At 42.3% G+C, this 15,913-nt stretch overlaps 1 protein-coding gene across 1 annotated transcript in view; it reads right to left on the reverse strand.

Annotated features, from left to right (window-relative positions):
* The window catches only part of LOC311049090 (metallophosphoesterase MPPED2), a 78,296-nt gene that overhangs the window by 29,722 nt on the left and 32,661 nt on the right, over positions 1–15,913 (reverse strand). The window contains exon 4 of the mRNA XM_084062549.1: positions 12,513–12,738. Within this exon, the coding sequence (XP_083918675.1) occupies positions 12,513–12,738 (226 nt within the window). The remainder of the gene's footprint in view (positions 1–12,512; positions 12,739–15,913) is intronic.

A 15,913-nucleotide genomic window follows, 5' to 3' on the forward strand; every position in this document is an offset into this window, starting at 1 on the left:
AACATTAACACTGACATCATTTGGTGTGTTCTGCAACATCCTCTGGCATTACATGAGTGAGTCGTGCATTTCCGTCTACACAGTAAAATCCTCAGTGTTAATTTAACTCTGATAGTGTACAAATGTAAAGAAATGGATCTGGAAGAGCAGTCACAGTAACATGAGCCAAATTGAATTCCTTATTATACGATCACCACTGCACACCGCCAAACCCAACCATGAGCTTTTGCCATCAAATGTTAATTTCCCTTTGGAGACATTATACGGGAGTCATCATCATCGATTTAAATCTGAGCATCTACAAAAGTCTAAATCTGTCCAAAATGTACAAATGTTGGACCCGTAATGGGCCATTAGGTTCCAATTGTACACTCTCAGAGTTAAACTAATACTGTGGATTTTACCAAGTACAGTTTCAAATTATCTTTGTAAGTTATGAAAGTAATGCCACTTAAAAGAGCAGGTCCATAGTATAAGTCTGAAAAACCTTGACTTTTGACAATTTTGACTTTTGAGTGAATGTTGTTATAAAGACACAACAAACTTTTTTGAGTCTATGTCCCAAGCAACATGTTAACGCAAGTTGTACAAAATGTTCACCTATGTCCGAGAGTAACTCCCATTTTATGTTTTCATAAATATCCTGTGCTGTTCCGTTTGTAGTCGCCAGTCACCATATTTACTGAAGTTGGCAGTGTTAATTCATCCATTTGCAACTCTGAGCTTCTTATACAGTATTTGTGCACGTTCAGAGTTAAATGAACTCTGATGATTTTACTGTGAACGCTGCCATGTATCCTTCAGGAGTGGGAAGGAGAGAGAGCGTTTTTATTAGGCACGAGGCCAACACAAATTGACAGAGATGGGCACTTGCAAATGGTGACTCAGGGGTTATCCAACTAAAGGAATACACGCAAATGCTTGATCCAAGTAACACAAGGCAATTTTCCTTTAATTATCTCAGCTAATCAGACACAACAATGCATTCCAATGACAGCGGAGGTCGACAACACTCTCCCATCAGTTTGAGGAGGCAAAATCCACCAGTTCGTGATGGGCTCCACTTGTCCTTAATCCTGCCTCTCAAGTGCTGCTTGCTTTCCGAACTTTGCACCACTCTGTGTGTGTGTGTGTGTGTGTGTGTGTGTGTGTGTGTGTGTGTGTGTGTGTGTGTGTGTGTGTGTGTGTGTGTGTGTGTGTGTGTGTGTGTGTGTGTGTGGTTGGGGTGTGTGTGAAAGGGGGCCACCCCGCGGCACCAGGATGTTCCCCAACAAAAGACCACTTCCTGAGTGAGAGAAAAAGAGCTCTGTGTGTGTGTGTGTGTGTGTGTGTGTGTGTGTGTGTGTGTGTGTGTGTGTGTGTGTGTGTGCGCTGTCAGGGCCAATCAGAGGAGAGAGGGAAACCAGGAGAACAAACCCCACAGATTGACCCACCGAGCCCCGCCCCTTAATGGATACCACCCAAACTGCCTGACCCCCAAATCTCAACCAGTATCCTCCGTACTCCAAAGTTCTTCCTGCGCTTGTACACTCAACAATGAACAGTAACACGGATTTTACAGCGTAAATATGCACATATCAACACATACATGGAGAACACACATGCACATGCACACACAAACGCACCTATGCAAACACATGCTGGTTGACATTCAGAGTGAAAAATTAAAGCATAATAAAAGGTAAAATTAGCACTTGACAAATGTACATGTTATTTTATTATTTACATGCTTTTTTTGTACATGTTACATTTGACCTACAATGTCATCAGAGTCAAATGAGGACAGTCCGATTTCATCTCATGACCCCAGGACACACACACACACACACACACACACACACACACACACACACACACACACACACACACACACACACACACACACACACACACACACACACACACACACACACACACACACACACACACACACACACACACACACACACACACACACACACAATCCGACTATATTGCCTATTTCTATACCTTAATTTATACAACATCGCATGACGGTGTCGTTCGTAAAAAAGAAAAAGAATCTACAAGCCAACAACATATCACGATGTGACGCATTGTTTGCTTGCTCATTCACGCATCCAAAAAGGTCTCCTCCCCCACTTTTAGCTGGACAGACACAAAGAAGTTGGTCCCTAAAGTATACGACATCGGTCTTATGGAACCGACATGGTTAAAAAAATAAGTTATTTGAAACGTTTGCAACGACAATGTTTGAACATCACATGACGTTCCCCTTTAATGATGGCATTTGAGAAAGGCACTCCGTATGACAAGATAAGTAAGCGCTGGAAAGAGGTAACTGATGCGGTTAGCCTACATTTTACGTGGCCCATAAAATGTAGGCTCAGTATGATACCCACAAAAAACGTCCATAAGACTGCTCAAAATAGTTGATCGGCATTCGGCAGTAGTCCTACAAGTTACCCACTCGCAAATATGTTTTTCCAACAAGGCCATTCCACTGCTGTACACTATCCGTCTGACTGCCTGTCTGTCTATGAATATTAATAATCATATATATGATAATATATGATCATAATAAATCAGATTAATAATCATACATATTATTAATCATCATTTATCGTATTAATAATTATAATAAAATAATAATATTTAAAACCAACATGAAAAGAATTGTGATGAGATTATGGATCATGATTCTGCTTGAATTTTTCATGTATTTATATTTTTGTCGTATCATCCACCTCTAGAGGAGAGGGAAGATAAGCTACAATGAATAGTGGTGGGAGGGTAGGAGTGAGGGAGACAAACGGTAGCTAAAAGGGAGGCATCATGGGGAGTAGCAGCATTTTGACCCCAGACCAGGAGGACTATGTCTGTGGTCAAACTCAGAATCACACATGAGGATAACTCATTTTCTTTGTCTGTGGGTCTGTCTCTCCCCTCTCTCTCTCTCTCCCCCTCTCTCCCCCTCTCTCTCCCTCGCTCTACCTCACTCACTCACTCACTCACTCACTCACTCACTCACTCACTCACTCACTCACTCACACACTCACACACTCACACACTCACACACACACACACACACACACACACACACACACACACACACACACACACACACACACCATTACTGCGCTGCTCAGGTCTCTAGAGAATCCATCAGTGGAGCTTATCAGAGTCAAGAAAACCAACAGGATTCCACACATAACTGTTCCCTGCCTACCGTTCCCACTGCAATACTAATGCGTGCCGTGTGTGTGTGTGTGTGTGTGTGTGTGTGTGTGTGTGTGTGTGTGTGTGTGCGTGCGTGCGTGCGTGTGTGCGAGACACTGACTGAGCACAGGAAAATAAAGTTGCAACCCAACTGTTTCTAGTATATATTATTAGAATCCAATTAAAACATTCATTTAAAACCTTAACTTTCATGAATTTAAAACATTCATTTAAAATCTGAACTTCGATGAATTGAATACACAGGACTCCAATGGAAACATGCCATAGTGCTTTCTTGGGCTCAATCCTTTTAGCATTGTATTTGTATTAAACTGTACTTACAGTATGCATATATTTATACATAGTTATACACAATACTAAGCAGGACAGGTCACTCATGAAAATAGATTTTAAGTTTAGGACCATCTACCATACTGTTGTGTGGATTTAGAGACAAAAAATATTTATGTAATCATTTGATCTGATTCTCTTCTCTCTGATTCTCTCTCTCTCTCTCTTAACACTTTAAAAAAAAACGAGTTAACTCGATCTTGGCAATCAATGTGTTAAAGGTGATTTGAAATGAACTAAATTGCAGGTGTAGTGACATCACCGTCATCACCTCATTGATGATCACAAAATTGGACAAATGAACTACATACTAGGAACAACAATTAACAATGTCATCTGAAGGTGTAGTAGAGCTTTATATTGTGGTATATATAACTGGCTTGAGTAATGCAAGAGACTATGAGCAAGAGTGAAAGTATAACTCTGCAAAATGTTCCCTTAAACAATACACTTTTGCTTGGTTACATTTCTTCTCACTAAATCCATGTAGTGTACAGTAACTACCGTGTGTGCCTGGGTAGCTCGAAATAACTCCTAAATGTTTTCACTTAACACCTCAAAACTGTATAATGCTTATCATCAGATGTAAGCAAAGGTCGACACTCCAATATTGGCCATGAAATAAAAATGGTGGTGCTAGATAGCTTATTTCCGGTTTAGGCCAAACAACCATACAGATTCTTTCAGTGAATTAGTTAATTAGAGTTACAGTGGTATAAAGCAGCCCTAATGACCACTGTAGGAATATGAAGCCGCATGCTGCTGGTGATACAGTATGCGTAAATGGCATGTAAACCAATCAGACTTGAGTATACATTATACAATTACAATACCCAGGTAACCAACTGGAACATTAAATATCCTATCATCTGTGAGGCTATGATGGAAAGTTAGACAAAGTCCGTGTTCACAGAATCTTGCCGACAGAGAGAAAGACATCATTCCAAGTGTCGTCTTATGGTGGGAAACGATGTTTGGACCGAAGACGTTACCCACACCTCCCTGGTAAAGATCTGACTGACAGCTCACAGAGGGTTGCTTGTCCCTCTGGGGTGTGTGTGTGTGTGTGTGTGTGTGTGTGTGTGTGTGTGTGTGTGTGTGTGTGTGTGTGTGTGTGTGTGAGAGAGAGCGAGAGACAGCGAGAGAGCGAGAGAGAGAGAGAGAGATCAACAGACAGAATGAGACAGTGGGGAGAGACAGATGCAGGAAAGAGAGATAAATAGGAGGAGAGAGCAACATAAAGCGAGAAATAGAGACAGACACATAAAGAAGATACAGACAGACATACGGATTGAGAGAAAAAAGGGGAGATGCAAAACATATGCACAGAAATAGAGTGAGTGAGAGAGAGAGAGAGAGACAGACAGATGTGGAGAAACAGAGAGAGAGAGAGAGAGATATGGGAGGAGGTGGTTCAAGTATCAGCTCTGTTAAGCGTCTGTCATTACAGAGTCTGTGTTATTTCTCCCTGCCGGCATGCTGCTCTCACTCTTTACCCTCCTCCTCCTCCTCCTCCTCCTCCTCCTCCTCCTCCTCCTCCTTCGGTCAGCATCAGCCCTTTCCAAAAAAACTTTTCGCACGCAACATCAAGAGCAAGATTATCTTACTTGAAAAATGTACCAAAAAAAACGTTGTTTTTTTTTCTAGTAATCCACAGATTGATTGATACTAGTGTTGATTTTGACAGCAAATTTTGATTCAGTTTTAGTCATAGTCTTTTGAATCAAATTCTATTTAGTTTGAGTCATATTTTAGTCATCAGAAATGCTTCACTGTTAGTCAGTCTAGTTTTAGTTGACTAAATATCATAAGATTATAGTCGACTAAGTCTACAGTTGATTTAGTCGACTAAAATGTATTTTTGCGGTACCTTGATGGCCTCGTAATGGTTGTTTTTACACTTGGTTGCATGCTGAAAATAGCAGATCTACAAGCTCACAACGCGTCGCAGCCCGACACGTTGTGAGCTTGTAGATCGGCTATTTTCAGAGCGCAACCAAACATAAAATTACTTGTCTTTTAGTTTTACTGGATCTCTTCTCCACTAGTTCCCTCACTAACATTTTAGTCTATGGTAGTTTTTATTTGTTGAAACAATTGTCAATATATTTAGTCATAGTTCTAGTCATCGTAGCTTACTTTTTATTTCGTTTTTATTTAGTTTTTGTCAGTGAAAAAAGGTAGTCGACGATCATTTTACGTCATAGTTTTAGTCGACGAAATCAACACTGATTGATACTGATAGCTAAGGTTTACTGAAACGTACATGGTAACAATAGTTTGCTGTGTATGTTTCTGTCAATTTGAGGTTAACTGTGGGATAACTAAATATGCAAGAGACAGTTGGAACAGTTAGACAATTAAAGCCCTAGGGAACGTATATGAATAACTGCCTTCTGATTAGCTGAATTATGGGCATACAATATGCATGCACAATGTATGGGTAGTTAGTTACTTTTCAAAGTCCAGATGCAATAATCTAAGCATCTATGCCTTTTTTTATTTAATATTTTTGTATAAAATACAATTGTAATGTTTATTGCGTGTACACGCACCCCGCCAACACAAGTAGAGACTTCAGTTAAGAGAATGAGAGAGTGAGAAAGAGAGAGAACTAAAAGACAACTAAAAAACTACTAAAATAGAATGCCCTGCAAAATTCACTCACTGCCCATTCCAACAAGAAATACTGGTTCAAGGAGCAGTGAATCAAGAAAAAAACACTTACTTTACAAGGTTGTTTTAAAATGTGTCTAGTTAATCCTACTATAAATTCACAAACTCTCTGGTGAGTGTGTCACCAGCGTAAGTCGAGAATCACCCGAACTATCGACTTGAGACTCAGCGTGTGTATCGCCGAGGACCCAAGGGAGTGATGCACCGAGTGGGAAGTCGGTCTGATCAGTGGATGGATCCTCAACAAAAATATAGCTAAATCCGCAGAGACTAAGCATATAGGCGAAATGCGTAAGCAGCCAAATGTAGCAATATATTGCATTTAGATTTTTTTATGGAGTGCCACTATTCCCACTTTTTGGTGTTTTTACCAGTTTGCAAAACCTGGTCTACATCTACACTCGCTAGTCGTGACTTTTGCGTGACATTTTCCTCATTAGCTGGTCATTTAGCCAATGAGGGCTCAATGTCCTCTCAAAATATAGGATCTAAAGACGACCCACAATACTGTGTTTGGCCACTGTATGTATTTCTATGGTAAATAGCGCTGCTGCAAAAGTGTGGTTGTCGCCACCAAACAAACTATTCATAAAAAAAAGTGTGGTTGTCGCCACCAAACAAACTATTAAAAAAAAAAGTGTGGTTGTCGCCACCAAACAAACTATTGACTTGACTCCTCATACACACAGACACAGCGCCGCCTCCAACAGCGACCCAGAAAAAAACAACACAACGCACACAAGTCCTTACTGAGGCACACAAACTGATTCAGCTCCGTTCATAAACTATTTACTGCCATTTTGGCTGTTTTTGTTAGTCCGCGAGCGAAAGGGTACAGGACCACGGGTCCATTTGGTTCCGTGCGGGGATGCTGGAGAGAGCAACCTGGTATAATATGACTATGTCATATCTTGTTTAATACCAAGTATTGACTGTAGCTGAGCCCGGAAGCAATCAGAGGAAAAGTACCTGCTCCACACAGTCAGCAGTTTGTTGTGTTCTGCATGTACTGTTCAGGCTGCAACAACCTGACTCTGCCCACTTGTGCCAGAGCATGCTCATTAGAACAGTGGTTCCCAAACAGTGAATATCCCTTTTTTTCCATTCAAACTTGGACGCGTAATATCAAACTACATTTTTCAAATTATACATACAGTACATGAAAATGATTGGATGCCATCTCCAGCGGCTGCAAAGTCAAGCTTTGGTTGTCTATAACATTCCTCAAAATTTAAGAGCATGCATGACTTTTTACCAAAATGCACTCACTTAAAACCTGCCCACAACAGCAATATATGATAGAAAAAAATATACAAATCCTTTTTTGCATATTTTGTGAATGCTTCTATATTAAAAGCTGATAACCAATATTTGGTCAACATGTTGGAGCAGCCCTTTTTCTTTCCGAGGTGAAGTAATCAGAGGCTAAATCTGAAGGTTTATCATGTAATGTTGCAACATTGCAACATTACATGATAAACAGTTGCACCTATTTGAAGATAAGGTACAGTGTACACACATACAATTGTGTGGAAGAACACTCTGGAGAAGCTTTCTGTAAATGTCTGTGATCTGGGGATTTGACAAATGTCACAGGCAGAGGTCACACCTTTGTCAATACCCAGTCCCCCCAGTGATATGTGATATGGTACAAACCAGGCTGTTCTGATCATATATCAAATAAGAGGGGTCACTTTTTTTTATTAGCAGAAACCAGATGGTATGTTAGCTGATGTTAGCCATGGTTAGTCGGACACAGTCACTGAGAGGTGAGATTTGTTTGATCAATTGTAGTTGAATGTAATCCCAGGGCCGGTTCTGGACTGATCAGCGCCCTAGGCGAGATTCCTCTGATGCGCCCCCACACGAAATGTTTCGGTTTGTGGGAGGATTTTCATATGTTTTTTTTCTGTTTTTGGCTACTTTATTTCGGTTTTAGGGTTAGGGCTAGGGTTAGGTTAGGGTTATGTTATGTAATTCTTATTTTTGCCTGATTTTACCGATTTATTATCAAAACATTTAAAATTAATAAAAATATATTTTTTTTTTCCCCCCAACTTTTTTTTGCCGCCTCTCCAAACTGCCGCTCTAGGCGGCCGCCTATGTCGCCTGTATGGACGCGCCGGCCCTGTGTATCCCCTCACCCCATCACAGTTTTTATAATCCCTTTCTAGGGATGTACTGAAAAAATGATACCATATACCCGTAGGCAAAAGAAAAGATGACAGCATAATTCTTACAAATACATTTTCAGTTGCACAACCTCAGTCAAGGGGTCTGCCTCAATAACATTCCTGTAAATCAAAGTAGACATTTTGGAGGCATAAAGTATGATCTGGAGGAACGCATGCCATGCACTCTGAACTTTGCACGCACTCTGGTACTTTTTAACTACCAATAGTAGGCATGCACATACGTACAGTACATTGATCAACGCCGTCCTATTTCTGTGCGATCGTAATAGGCTCTATGCACAGCAGCCATAATATCACTTCCTACAGGTGTTACCAATGATACTAATGAAGGCTCTGTTCTGGAATAAGCTGGAATAAGCTTCCTTTACACTAAGACAGGCACCCTCTGTAGACAGTTTTAAAGCACAGACTGTACAAAGGGTCCATTTGGTTCCATTTGTACACTCTCAGAGTTACACACCCGTAAAGGGCCATTCGGGAGTGTTTCCAGTGAGCCGACATGCACAATATCAGCAACCCTGACTCCGTCTGACCAGAATGGAACAGAGCCTTCATTAGTATCATTGGTAACACCTGTGAATGTCTTGACAACATGGCTTGCTGTGCATAGAGCCTATTCGGGCCCGGGTTGTGTCGTGCACATGGAGCAGCTTGCCGTGGTGGGCTCGGCCGGCCGGACCTCCCTCCCACGGCAGCAGGCCCACCCAGGTGGCAATGCCGCTGATATGTGCTTGGTCGTGAGGAGAGGTGTGAGGGGTCAGTGCAGGGGCTAAGTGAGACCTCACGCCGGACAAGCACAGGGCCACGGCTCGGGCCACAGTTGGCATATGGGAGTGATGGGAGGTGAGGGAGGGTTGGAGTCGGTTGGAGGGGAGGGCAACAGCCAAGCTGTCCGCTTCGGCCTCTCACGAGACCCCCAAGCTGTCACAACAGACACTTAGCAGCCCTCACACTAAACGCTCACCAGGGAGGGAGGGAGGGAGGGGGGGAGAGGGGACGATATGATCCTTCCTCTTCTAAAGCAAAGCTAAAGACAAGCAAGGAGTTGATGACGGCAAAAAAGAGAGAAAAGAGAGAGAGAGAGAAAGAGAGAAAGAGATATCCTCTCTGGTTTCCTGCCTGGGCTGAGCCGCAGCTGCAATGTCCGAGGAACACCGTGCCGGGAGCGCTCGCCCGTCCCTCCCCTGCTTGTTTAGCCTGGCCGGCGTGGCCCGCTAATTATAGACACTAAAGGATGAAGGTGTGACCTCAATAGCTATTTAAAGGCCAGACCAGACTTGTGAGAAACCCTCGACAGAAAAAGAGCGAGAAAAAACAGAGCAGAGAGAAGGGGACACAGCACAGGAGAGCCATGGTAACGGGGTAATTTTAATAAATGCTCATTTAAACAGTATGGAGGAGGCACTGCATCTGTGAGTAACATGCATTACTGACAGGCGGTTACAGTGGTGGTTGTTTCTTTCAATTCACAATGAGAAATACAGCCCAAATGTAACCACAACTGGGTCAAATAATTCACTTCCCAAAATGGATTTGGCTGCATCAAAGCATAAGGGCATGAGAGGAAGTCACGACCAAACATAACCGCAGTCCACAAACAAGGATATCGTTGTTGTTGGGCAGAAACCATGTAGGTGGTAATGCCCTACTTCGTCATACTACAGTATCACACTAAAGTAGCAATAATAGCCGATCTACAAGCTCACAACGCGTTGCATCTTGTAGATCTGCTGTCAGTTTTTCCTTTATTTTTTTAAGTGAAAGTTAAAGTGGTTAAGTGTCTGTGGGTTTTACAAATATTTAAACCAATGAAAAGCATTAACACGAGCTTGAGACAAAATTATAACATTAGATCCATTGGAACTTTTTTTTAATTTTCTGAAAAGTAACAGTTTCAGACATACAGTACAGTTTCTGCCCAACAGCGACGATATTCAACAATAATATCAAGTGTTAATTTAACCTAACAGAGTTAGATTAACACTTCCTTTTACTGTGCATATCTCCTGCCAGTGGTGGCCCATATGTTGAGTTTTCCAGTATGAGAGATTTATTTTTTAACTAATCTTTTATCCCACGATTTTGTAACCCATTTTTTTCACCCAGTGCCAATTGTCTACGTGATCCTGGGCACTACACTCCCTCTGCCAGCCTAGGGAGAGCCTAGAGCCGAGCTCATGCCTCCTTCAATGCATGAGAGCTAGCAAGCCGCATCTTATCACCTGACAGGGGGGAGGTTCCCTGGTTAGACGTATCGCGTGGAAGTAACACGTTATTCCAACCAGTTCCTTTCCCCTCCATCAGGCGCCCTGGCTGACCAGGGGGAGGCAGTATAGAGACCAGGATTACTGCATGTTTTTGTGAGGGTACCTACCCTAGGAGACACGGGGAGAACATGCAAACCCCCACAGAAAGGCCCTTTATATATGAACATTTGTGATTGGTTAGTTACTGCCTTATCAGCCCAATGACGGATAATAGGCTTATTGATATGGTTCATCACCCTCTCAGTCCTTTTATCAACCCCACCACCCAGGACAAATACAGACTAGGTATGTGATAAATACCCAATATCCCTGTTTGGTCTACAAATATCGTGAAAGCTTTTGGTCATATTGCTGCACTATCTCTCACTATTAGAACACAGCCTTGTGTGACCAAGCTCAGTGTCACCTCACCCATAAACACACACACACACACACACACACACACACACACACACACACACACACACACACACACCCTTGTTACTGATTCTCTTCAAAACACACTATAGATAGAGTGTCCCAGTACCACGCGTATCACTTAACCCCATGTCAAAACACAGGTGTAATGTAAGCCTGAAGAGCCAGCCAAGGTCCCAGGTCCATAATAGAAGAGTGTGTGCTGAGTACAACACCCTGCGTGTTAGGTACCCATACAGTCCAACACTGCAAGGAGGGGGAGCTGGAAGCCAGCCAGGGAACAGGAGGAAAGTAAGACTTCCCAATAAGCGTGCGCACGCACGCACGCACGCACGCACGCACGCACGCACGCACGCACGCACGCACGCACACACACACACACACACACACACACACACACACACACACACACACACACACACACACACACACACACACACACACACACACACACACACACACACACACACACACACACACACACACACACACACACACACACACACACACACACACACACACACCTTTGCTGCGATCTTACAACAAGTGTAACTGGGTGAAGGCAGGCAGATGAACAAAGTCACATGTAACTAGATGCTCAGAAAGGAAGGAAAAGGTAGAAGCCTTTAGAATGAGTTGGGGGTGGGGAGTGTGTTTGTGAGGCACACAAACATGTAGTTAGAGATACGAGGCATGTGAACAACTCAGTGTTTTGCGAGACGACCTGTCGGAGGCATTTACCGATAGGTTGATCTTTTTTGTTTTTGTTAATTAACTACTGCCATCATGTTCAGAATTTGCGTCTAAGTCGAAAAATGTCAACAAATCTTTGAGGCTTTATTTAAATGAAGCATGTGTTTACTTGACATTTCTGAGTCATGATGTCTGTTCATAGCTATAATAATAATTTGCTGTTTACGGTGTTGCTGAAACGTCGATGGAAAGGCTCACTATAATGATGCTGAAATCCTGCATTCTATGACTGCATAGGGCTTCGTAATAATGTTTCGCTATGAATCCCCCAATGCTTGAGCTATGGAGTTTGATCAGTCTGAACTATGAATCTGGATGGATGGATACCGTTTAATACTACAGAAAGATGTTCCTTTGTACCCGACTCTCTCCTCCCCACTCATCGGAGACAGTGTAAACATGTAATATAGACGTTCCTATTTGAGGTTCGCAGCAGCACACAACTTGAAGAACATTTCTAAATAGGCAATTAAACAGTAAAAATATGTTTAGAAAAGTTTTTTTGATTAAGAGATGAGTCGAAAGTCGCCGATAATGTTCACATCCCTAGACAAGACATATACAGAAATACATGGATGCACGTGATGGATGCACGATAACACGTGCGCATGGTAGGAACACATAAGATACGAGTGCAAACGGCGAGCGCTCTTACCACGGTGCGCCGTATATCCGGAATCCCTTCACGGTGACGTCCGAGTCCTGCAGGTACACACCGTTCGAGAGGAGGGTCTGGACATTGTCAAAGTCCTCGGGTTTGAGTTTGGACACCGAGGGGAAACGGTAGTAATCCTGCTTGACCAACTCGGCCATAAAGTCCTTATCAAAGGTCAGCTCGTGGTTCCCGGCGATCACCACCTTGAACTCGTATGGAAGGCCACCTGGAGGGAGGGAGGGAGGGAGAGAGAGAGAGAAGCCAGTGAGAGGTGAGTGAGGATTGAGAGTAGTGTTGTAGAGCAAAGTGGGGTCCGGGGACCCCCAGGGATCCTTGATGGAGTTCCAGGGGGTCCCCAGCTAAATGATAGTTAGGAACCAAATGGACCCTTATGGGTCTGTAACTCAGAGAGTTAAATTAACATTGATTTTACAATATAAATTGGGGTCCCAGAGGTAGAAATGCCATTAAATAGGGGTCCGTAGCCTAGTGCATGTAAAACTGAGGATCCTTGAAATTAAAATGGTTCAGAATCACTGCTAGAGCCGTAACAAATCTTGTCTTATGGGGGTCCCTGGCATATCTTTTCAAATGGGGGTCCGCGGGCTAATAAGTGTCAATTTGGGGGTCCTTGACACGAAAAAGTTTGAGAACCACTGTTGTAGAGAACAGTGTACAGTAGCTGTGTTGCATGAATTATAGGTGGCAATGCCAATTAAAGGTGTGCCAATGTGATCATGCCAAATGCCAATAGTAATAGCATTGTCAATACTTGCAATACATTGCCCCACCTAAGTACATATCCATCATTAGTTTATTTAGCTACTGATGTGCTGCTCACATCACAATGTAACAAGCTCAGCCAAGCCCTTTAGATGAGTTTTAACCTTAGACCTAGACGGCACCAAACTCACAAAAGTGACACTAAAGTGGCCTGAAGGAAGGATTCAACATTTTGCCCTGCTCATACTGTAGAAGACTTCCTCCATCTGTATTTTTTTGAAATACAGATAAAACTAAACCAAATCAAACCTCTTCAGATGGTTCAAGAGGTCAGGATTACTTACAGCTGTGTCATCGTCTATTTCTGTGAACTGGGTCTGAATCAAGCATGAACCTGACCCAAATCAAGGTAATTTAGCTCGCCTCATCTTTCCATTTTGGCTCTGCCCTTTCATCTCTCCCTCTGCGGGGGGCTTCGTCCTTTGTGACCGACACATGCGACCGATTCAACTCTGGCCTCGAACATCATCTTCCTCATTTTCTTTTGTTCTTCCTCCCTCCCCCCTTTTCCATTTTGCCGCATCCTTGCCATCTTGCTAGCTATTCTCTCTGTGTGCTGTGTGAGGTGAAATTATAGATCGTAGTCAAAATGGCTAGTGTACTGTCTAACGAATGTTGTTTGCTCCCCTGCTCTGCAGCTCTGGCAAATGATGAGCAGTAGGGATGAGGAGTCTATCCAGGAAGCGAAGTGAATAAAGACAGCTAAATAAATAATTCAACAAAAAAATCATTTATTCAATAATGATTGCTGTGTTAAGTGAAATGTGTGCATATACTGTACGCTGCTTAAGTTTTGGGTCTGGAGCTTACAAGAGTAGTTTCTTTCTAAATATACTGGCAGACAGAAATTAAATTCCAAAGGGTGTGTGTGTGTGTCGTGTGTGTGTGTGTGTGTGTGTGTGTGTGTGTGTGTGTGTGTGTGTGTGTGTGTGTGTGTGTGTGTGTGTGTGTGTGTGTGTGTGTGTGTGTGTGTGTGTGTGTGTGTGTGTGTGTGTGTCTCGCGCACACACACACACACACACACACACACACTAATGCAATAAGGAAAAGACTCATGGTTCCCTGGTCTATGAGTTTCATTCCTGGTGCTCTAAATTAGCTCTCGTCGACCCATAAATTCCAGTCTAACTCTATAAGGGAGCCCCATCGCTCGGTCCTCCCCCCAAGTCCCTAACTGCATCACACACCCATTTATACTGTGACAGTGACACACACACACACACACACACACACACACACACACACACACACACACACACACACACACACAGTGTATGTGAACCAAATCATCTTCTGCAATTGCAACCATTGCACTTCGATCAGGTTAGCGAAAGATGGAGGCACCACCTCTATCACCGGTTCTCTTTTGACAATCTACTGCTGCTTTTTATTGTGATCCAGACACATTTTCCTAAACCTGGTGAACTGATAAACTATGACATATTATTTATTTCAACACTGGACACTAAATAACTGAAACACACTCTTTGTTTACGGGGCCCGCTTTATAGACAACTTTTTGTCAGATTATATGTGAGCTTGCCTATTCTATTGCAGAACGTTATTAATAAACAGCAGGATGAGATCGGGCTGGGTGATATGGCTTCAAATCAATATCACGGTTATTTCAAACTTTTGTCTAAATAACTATTGATTCATCATTGAATAAAAATCTATATTGTGAAAATAGCATATCTACAAGTTCATAACGTGTCGCATCGAGAAGCGTTGTGAGCTTGTAAATCGGCACTGTTGTACAACAGTATAAGTATAATAAATCTATACAAATGTTTTCGTGTTGATTCGTTGATATATAAGAAATTATATACAACTATACATGATATAAAAAAGCTGCTTCTCAATAAATTAATTACCCTATATGAGCAAGATTAAGTCGGTAAATGGTTCAAATATCAGTTCTGATATGTTTTTGATTAATTGCCCAGTCCTAGGATGAGAGCAAAGTCGAGAAAGAATACTTTCACAGAAACAAGCCGGCTTTAAACATGTTTTATGCTGAAAGTTCCTCTAGAATGACATAGACCAAGCCTTAAATCCAGCCTGAGAACTGCCAAGGGTCGCTTTGAAAAACAGAACGAGTAAGTAGCACTGCAAGAGAACAGTGTTGTCTGAGTTACCATTATATAAAATATTGTAATAATTCTTTATGAGTTATTTAAACATTTCAGTGAATCAGTCCTAAACAGTTAACAGCGTTCCTATCCCCGTCCCTACAATCATATCACATTAAAAAACAGAACATTGCAACTGCCACAATCAGGAGAGGAATCAAAATCAATCATGTTCCAATATCAGAAAGCGTTAAATTGGAGACGTGAAAAAGAAATTGAGAAATAATTCCTGGTCTCCAGAAATAAACTCGAGACGAGACCAATCAGCGCCAATTCAACCCCCGCACTGTTCCACATGTCTCCATGCCGAGGTGAAAGAGGGGCAATTATTATTTTTTGTTTGTTGAAATATCACAAGGTACTGTAAATATATACAAACTATAAACTTTCCAAACAAGCTCCATGTAAAGAAAGACTCACATGCAAAGACTCACACACATAGACGTGCATCGGAAGCAAAGATTTGAGTTACAAATGTTCGCTTAA

The sequence above is a fragment of the Gymnoscopelus microlampas genome (genome assembly GCF_963454915.1).
Source record: "Gymnoscopelus microlampas genome assembly, chromosome: 1".
NCBI classification, from domain to species: Eukaryota; Metazoa; Chordata; class Actinopteri; order Myctophiformes; family Myctophidae; genus Gymnoscopelus; species Gymnoscopelus microlampas.